Source organism: Propithecus coquereli, unplaced genomic scaffold, assembly GCF_000956105.1.
Source record: "Propithecus coquereli isolate 6110/MARCELLA unplaced genomic scaffold, Pcoq_1.0 Scaffold109, whole genome shotgun sequence".
Classification (NCBI taxonomy): Eukaryota; Metazoa; Chordata; class Mammalia; order Primates; family Indriidae; genus Propithecus; species Propithecus coquereli.
In genome coordinates, this window is record NW_012134858.1 from 705,848 (window position 1) to 713,705 (window position 7,858).

At 50.4% G+C, this 7,858-nt stretch overlaps 1 protein-coding gene across 3 annotated transcripts in view; it reads left to right on the plus strand.

Annotated features, from left to right (window-relative positions):
• The first annotated feature begins 1,754 nt into the window (after window positions 1-1,754).
• NRG3 (neuregulin 3) overlaps window positions 1,755-7,858 on the plus strand; it is a 1,286,298-nt gene continuing 1,280,194 nt past the window's right edge. For all 3 annotated transcript variants that reach the window (XM_012647963.1, XM_012647970.1, XM_012647980.1), the window contains exon 1: window positions 1,755-2,731. In XM_012647963.1, coding sequence (XP_012503417.1) covers window positions 1,906-2,731 — 826 coding nt within the window. In that variant the 5' untranslated portion in view covers window positions 1,755-1,905. The remainder of the gene's footprint in view (window positions 2,732-7,858) is intronic.

Genomic DNA, 7,858 nt, shown 5'->3' on the forward strand with positions numbered 1-7,858 from the left:
AATGAATCCTCTGCTCTCTGCAGTCTCTTCATTGTACAGCTCGGTTCTTCACCTGTGAATAAAATGGATACCTTGAAAACTTCATCTTTGTGGAGACTATTACAGGACAAGAGAATGTCGGCTCCATCATCTACGCCAGTCAGACAGTGCTGGGGAGGTGTATTAGGAAGCTGCCATTCTCAACCTCTCATTCTTGGAGCTTGTAAATAAAAACATCGCCTCTTTGCTTTTCACTTTAGACTAGGAAATATGCGGAGAGTTGGCAAGCAAGGTTTTGCACCATCAGCATCTACCATACTAACACTGGCTCTTTACCCCTTATTTCTTCTCGATGCCTCCTCGGTCCCCAGGCAGGTACCACACTGCACCTGAGGTATAGGTATACAGGTGCCTCCCTAACCAAGGGAGGAAACCGGCAACGGAATTCGGGATACCCACCCACATCGTTTTACATTTCACTTCTCACAAGCATTGCCTCAGGACGTGTGTGCCTATGCTAACATCTACATTTACAGAAGACATTTTTTTTTTTAAAGGTAAGTTATCATAAAAAGCTTGGAGATATCTGACAGGTCCGATTGCACAAAGGTCGTCTGCTTCACCAGCAGGAACTCGGAGGCAGAGGTGGCTCTCCACCCAGCGGCACCCTCCCTCCCGCATCCGCCCCCACTCCCTCGCCCCACAGCGTCCGTCTCTGACCCCGCCGGTTCCGCACGGGAGACAGGATCACAGTCGGTCCGCAGCTTCTTTCGCCACACACCCCCCAGACGGGGGTTTGCTCGGATCATTTATTTATCTTGCGCGTATTAAGAAACCACCATTAGGTGTTGGTGGGAGGCGCTACTCTGCCCGAATCCCAGCCCGCCGCGGCGGCTCGGCACACACGCGCGCACCGCCGGAGCCCGCTCGGAGCCGCCTTCAGCCCGGGCTCCGCGTCGCCCGGCAGCCCCGACGCGGTCTCCCGCTTCTGCTCCCCACGCTCGGTCCGGCAGGGCGCTGGGGCGTGACTTGGAATCCTCCACCTGCTGGCCGGGCTCCCTCGGCTGCGGGTCAGACCGCACCCGCCGCGGGCTCCCGGTGCGCCCCCGGCTCCTGGTTCGCGGCGGCGGCGGCGGCGCTCGCCGGAGTTTGACTCTCGGGCGGCGGCGGTGCGGAGCAGAGGGCGGCGGGAGCGAGGCGAGCCGGCCGGGCCGCTAGCCCTCCGCGCCGCGCTCGGATTGGTCTCTCCCGGAGAGTGCTGGCCGAGGGTTGGCTGCGGGCCGGCTGAAGAACAGGTGCACTCACCGCCCAGCTAGCGGAGCAGCCGCCGAGGAACGGGGCGCGCCGGCCGGGCGAGCGGCGGCCAGGCCGGCCCTCTGTGTCGGAATGCGGCTCGGCGGCGCCCGGCACCCCGCGGCCGGCCGGCTCGGCCCCTGAAGGCGGCGCGAGGCCCAGCGGCGGCGCGGGTGGGCGCCCCAGGGAGCGGGCCGGGCGCGGCGCCCCGAGGATGCCGGCGCGGCTGGAGCGCACGCAGGCGGCGGGCGGCAGCAGCAGCAGCAGCGACAGCGGGCACGGGGCCCCGGCGCGCAGAAGGCCGCTTGGCGGGCTGCAGACGCACCCCGCCGCTCCCTGACCGACCGGCGGCGCAGGGGGCCCGTCGCGCCCCTCTTCCGCGCTCCTCGCCGCCCCCTCCCCGGCCCGCGTCCCCTCCCCCGCGCTCTCCTCCCCGCCCGCCGCCCGCCTCTCGGGGGCGGGGGGAGGGGCGTGGGGGCAGGGAGCCGATTTGCATGCGGCCGCCGCGGCCGCTGCCTGCGCCCGAGCCCGCCGCCGCCGCCGCCGCCGGAGCCCGCGCCCGCGCCCGGCCCGCGCGGCCCCATGCCTCTGGCGCGGCCCTCGGGGGGGCGAAGGTGAAGACCGGCTCCTAGGATGAGTGAAGGGGCGGCCGCTGCCTCGCCACCTGGTGCCGCTTCGGCAGCCGCCGCCTCGGCCGAGGAGGGCACCGCGGCGGCTGCGGCGGCGGCAGCGGCGGGCGGGGGCCCGGACGGCGGCGGCGAAGGGGCGGCCGAGCCCCCCCGGGAGTTACGCTGTAGCGACTGCATCGTGTGGAACCGGCAGCAGACGTGGCTGTGCGTGGTACCTCTGTTTATCGGCTTCATCGGCCTGGGGCTCAGCCTCATGCTCCTCAAATGGATCGTGGTGGGCTCCGTCAAGGAGTACGTGCCCACCGACCTGGTGGACTCCAAGGGGATGGGCCAGGACCCCTTCTTCCTCTCCAAGCCCAGCTCTTTCCCCAAGGCCATGGAGACCACGACCACGACCACTTCCACCACATCCCCCGCCACCCCCTCCGCCAGCGGCGCCGCCTCCTCCAGGACGCCCAACCGGATTAGCACCCGTCTGACCACCATCACGCGGGCGCCCACTCGCTTCCCCGGGCACCGGGTGCCCATCCGGGCCAGCCCGCGCTCCACCACAGCACGGAACACTGCGTCCCCCCCGACGGTCCTGTCCACCACGGCCCCTTTCATCAGTAGCAGCACGCCGGGCTCCCGACCCCCGGTGCCAGGAACCCTCAGCACCCAGGCAATGCCCTCCTGGCCCACTGCGGCATATGCTACCTCCTCCTACCTTCATGATTCTACACCTTCCTGGACCCTGTCTCCCTTTCAGGATGCTGCCTCCTCCTCCTCTTCCTCGTCTTCCTCCAGTACTACCACCACCACACCAGAAACTACCACCAGCCCCAAATTTCGTAAGTAAACACTATCTCAACTATGATTTACTATTGCGTTTCCTTTCTGTCCTCCTGCTGTCTTTGCCCCTCGCCGCCTGCCTTCTAGCAAGCCCCCCCTCCCCCATCCCAGGTTGGGGCACGGAGTGAGAGCTAGTTAGCCGGTCACGGGGGACGGGGGGAAGGTGCCAGCCTGTTCTGGGTCGTGTCGGGGGGAAAGTGGGGGTGGTAGGAAGGGGAGGGAGACTGTCGAGCTCCACGGGGCCCTACTTCAGTGGGTCCCAAATGAGAACAGATCTCCTAACCCCTTCGAAGGGTTAACGCGAGTGCGATCCCTCCTCACTGCAGACCTGCTGGCGAGCTCGAGCGTTCCTGTAGAGGGCTGGCAGGGAGGGAGGGCCTTCCCGAATGCGCCGAGTCCTTTCCCCGCCCGCCTGGGGGAAGGAAAGAAAGAAAAGCACATGCACATTGACCGACTATAAACCACAAAGGGAAGTTATGTCCCTGTGTGGGGTAGCTATTTGATGGAGATACTGGTAGAATGTAGCTGAAGACGATTCTAGCGCCCTGACCCCGGTGGGGAGCAGGAAGGGTTAATTAGAAGCCATTCTGAGAGGTAGCGAAAGGAGGCGATCCACAGAGAAGGACTGAACTGATCTTCCCCCAGCCTGCCCGTGGCCATTCCAAGGTGTAGAAATTGATTCTGTGTCCGCCGAGAGTGAGTTAACTAGGAGGAAATATGAAGGGAGCCCTGCAGAGCTGCCCCCTCTAGGGTCCTGACGGAGGAGTTTTTTCAGCTCTGCCAAGCCTTTGCTTTTGTTCCTTTCCCAGAGGTGGGGTGTGAACCTTATCTCCTCTCCCCCTGTGCCTGAAAAATATAGGCGGGTTGGGACAGAGTTTTCTGCACTCAAGGGTGAGAACATCCAACCCTTTTGAAACAGGTCATCCTTTGAATGTAGCATCTTCCACCTGGGCTCAATTGGTGCCAGTATTGGCCAGTTTACCCAAAGCACGATAGCTTTCCATTTATTTGTGTAGGAGGTGTATATTTTCTCTACATTTTTATAGATGTTTTAGGTGACTAATTGACCTCCCACCCCCTACCTTGTTCTTATTCTAAGGAAATCTCAGGAACCTTCTTAATCTGTTCTGATCAGGACATGGGAACAGTTTGTGCAACCTGTGAAGGTTATTTAGGACAAACCCCAGCCTGCCAGTTCAAGTTCTTTGCAAGGCTGTTTTGCAAAAACTGTCTGGTTACGTTGTCTTTAGATTGTATTTATGTTTTGAGCCATACCATCTAGGGGAAAGGAAGAATGCTCATCATTAACTCTTCAGCGCTGGTAGCAATACCCGGTTTGCTTTCAGTTGTCTGGTAATTTTTCATTTCCCTGACCTGCGATTTTACCCTGGGTGTTATTTAACCCTTGAAACTTTCGAGAAAAGGATTTAGTGTATTTGTAAGTAAGTTCAGGAGAGGGGAAGGAAAAAGCCTCTACTCTGCTTTGGAAGAAATAGGTTAGAAGATAAATTGGGAAAGAGGAAGGACAGAGGAAGGAAGGAATCTGCCATAAACCAGAATGGCAGTAGATCCAGTAACTTGCTGCTTTTGTCTCCTTTGACTGAAGCAGTCATTTTTGAGATCACTTTTTCTCAGGAGACTCTCAACACATCTAGCTTGAGTTTTGTGGTGGAAATAAAAGGGCTTCACAAGTGAATGTGTGAGCATATTCGGTGGATTGAAAATGTATCTATCCTAAAGACCTCAGATTTTTGATCTCCTGTTTCGATGTCGCTGATATGAATGATGGAGTGTGGGTATACTTCCAATCCTTGTTTGTGTGTGTGTGTGTGTGTGTGTATGTGTGTGTGTGTGAGTGAGCGTGAAAAGGGTTGACGGCACATGGTGTGGGTATTTCATGTTCTTTCTCAATTGATTTCCTCGCGTTGTTCCATTCTGGAGGTCTTTAAAGAAAAGCCCAAGGTAAATTATTTCTACCCCTCCATGCTCTCTTCCTAGACTCTGTAGAAGAGAATGGCAGCCTGTTTAATAAGAAATGATTATTGACAGGGCTCTCAGCCCCAAGGAAAAGAGGGGAAAATCTGTAAATGGTGTTAATGTTCACGTAGACATATAAGCAGTATTTGTTTTGTCTGTATCAGAGTTCCACCTCTTTCTTTTTTTTAAAACTATTTACAAGAAGTGGAATGTTGAATTAAGGTATATGCTGCAAGTATGCAAAATCCAGCAGAAATGGACCTGGTTTGCATATACCAACAAGGAAAATTTTAATGTAAGGTAGATTATGTAGTTTCTATAAAGGGTGCGTTTAAATAGGTAAGTTAATGGTAATTTAAAGGAAGAGAATAGTTTATTATTTTTTCCATCCAAGATTGCAATATGATTAACAAAAGGAAATAAGATTTCATTTGAGGGATTATCAGCACTGCTACCGTATGCTGAGAATGGCATGCATCACTGGCATTCATGTTTTTCACTTGTTTTGATTGTGTCACTAAAGTTCCTGGGAAAGAGATTCCCTTTTCCCAGCTCCTACCTCCATACTTTAGTAGATTTTTTCATTCCTTTCTTTTTGTTTTTCTGTTAATGGAATTCGCGGATCCTGTTGTTGCATATGAACATGGTTAAGGATGATGCTCTGTTTAATTGAGACTAACCTGCAAATTTTTTAGTGGCCAGGATCTTGGTTCTTCAATTGAACGTCTCAAGGCTTATTATAGAATCAATGTCTTTGTGTTCATCTTAGATCAATCAGAAGGTTTCTGTGTGTAAAGGCAGCATAGCTCTTTGGAGTGGAAGAGGCTGGTTCACAGAGTATAAACACACTTGCTAATGGATAATAGGATTTTTGGAAGCAAAAGCTAATTTTGCTATGGGCAAGGCCAGTTTAGAGGACTGTTTGTAATTTTCTGTAGGATTAAAGACAAAGAAAGATTGAACTTGAAAGGCAGGAGGAGAAAGCGATTGGAAGTCGACTCTTGTCTTCCCATTCTCCACTCTTTAGGCCACGAGCTGGACAAAAAGTTCCTTCAGTGTTACTGGGATTCTTGGGTTCCCAGTTGCCCAGCACTTGCCTTCACTTCAGATTCTTTAAAAACAAATGTCTCAAACATACTGCCACTGGGAGATTATTTCACCAAAGAAATCTTTGAAGCATTTTAGTATCTGAAAGTGTAGGTTAGTTTATGAGTTTTTCAAGCCAAAGGGAGGTATGACAGAGAGTAAAGGAACAGAGACTTCGACTGGTGGACAATCAGCCTTTTCCCTTTACAGCATATTGAATTGTGTTTTCAGGTTTGAAATACATATGCAGAATGTTGCCAATACCAATCTGAATGGTTTTAGAGACCTGGCATTATTTTACTAAATGAAAGCACTGTTTAACAGGTAATAGACCAGAGTCATCGGCTAAATTCAAATACTAAAGAAAAAGAGTCTCTTTTAATGGGTTATTCTTTGTGTTATATTTGGAAGGCATATGGTTAATGTCAATGAATAAGATCACAGATATTAAATAGTGTATTTAGAGAAGACATAAATGTAAAATGTATGATTGATGTTTAACCATGGTAGGGAGGCAATTTTAATTTAATCAAGTCTATTTAAAAACTTTACCTAGTTATACCTATTATAATTTTTAAGACAGCCATTGGTGAAATTGAGTATTTTTCTATTCTTTTAAACATCTTGACCCCTTAAATAACAGTGTTCTTGGTTACCTTATAAGCAGCCTCAGGTATAATTTGTTTAAATAAAGTTATTCCTACACATTGTGTTCTGTCTACATGAGTCAAGGCATCGCAGCGTAGACGGCGCTGACCCCAATCACGTGGTAGCCAAAGTGAGAGGATTCGGAGCTCAGGATCAATATTTCTTATGAAATCCAATTGAGAGCTTTTTTATGAGTACATGCTACAACCCGAGTGTGTTTTGATTTCCTTTGGCCTTAATACAGGATTATGAGACTTTTCTGCTTTAATCAATTATACTGCACAATTTTGCTCTTCAGACACTTATGTTGCACTTCATGGTCCTAATAAAAAAAAAAGGGGGTGGGAGTGGGCGTAGATTGGCAAGGCTATTTTTAGTCTTTTTAGTTTGGTCTCAGTGCATTAAGACAGTGTGGCTTAAGCATTCCTCCTCAAGGCTTCATGACTGAGAGAAGGGATTGGAGGTATTGTTGTTAATTGAGAGTCCCTTTTTCAAGTTTTCACCCTGATTAGTGAATTCACCCACCTTTGTATTTGTGCCGTTTCCGGATAGACTCTTTTTTTTTTTAAACACACAGCTTTGATCCACAAGCTCATGGGAAAGAAAAAAAGATAGACAAAAAAGCTGGTTAGTGGCAATTTCTCTCGTTACTAAAGAGCCCAGATTTTCTAAATCCAGGCTGGTCTAGAACAGGAGTGTTGGTTCAGTTTGAAATCAGTGCCGTCCTGGGAGAGACAGTGTGCAGAGAAACAGGATCTCTCTTCTCTGTGGAGTCCTTTCCCAGCCCTTCTTCCTCTTCATACCACAGTGAGAAGAAAGCTGATTTCAACTTGCTTTCGTAGAAATTCTTTCCTCATAACCCCTCATATCCAGTGCGAAACATATCTCAATATTCTATCTGTGATGTCAAAAATGGAACATGAAAGTTGGCCCTGAAATCTGTAAGAGAGGGAAAAGCCATAAATTTAAGTCTTTAAAATGTATTTGAATTGCTTCTGAATAGAACTAAAATTCATTTTTCTTTCTTTCTTTTAATTTGTTTTTATCTTCAGACTCATGTGTTGGGTAAGACACAGAGCTGGTACTGCCTTGACAAATACCACGGAGGCATTTTGAAATCCTAGAATTTTTACTTGTCTACACCTAAGGAAGTGTTCCATCCAGAACCATGTGCCCAGTGGAGGCAGGCAGGAGGAACGGACTCAGTTTAAGCTTTGTAATATCAGGATCAAAACATACCTAAATAGATGTTCCCTGTTCATGCTGTTATAAATGGAAATCATGAGGCACATGTTTAGTTTGATTTTCCATTTTCACTACTTTCACTGAAGACTTAATGTATTTCTACATTCCCCAGCATTTTATAGTTCAATCATGGCTCCGTCTGAAGCCTGAAGGTTCCTTATAGGCTTTTG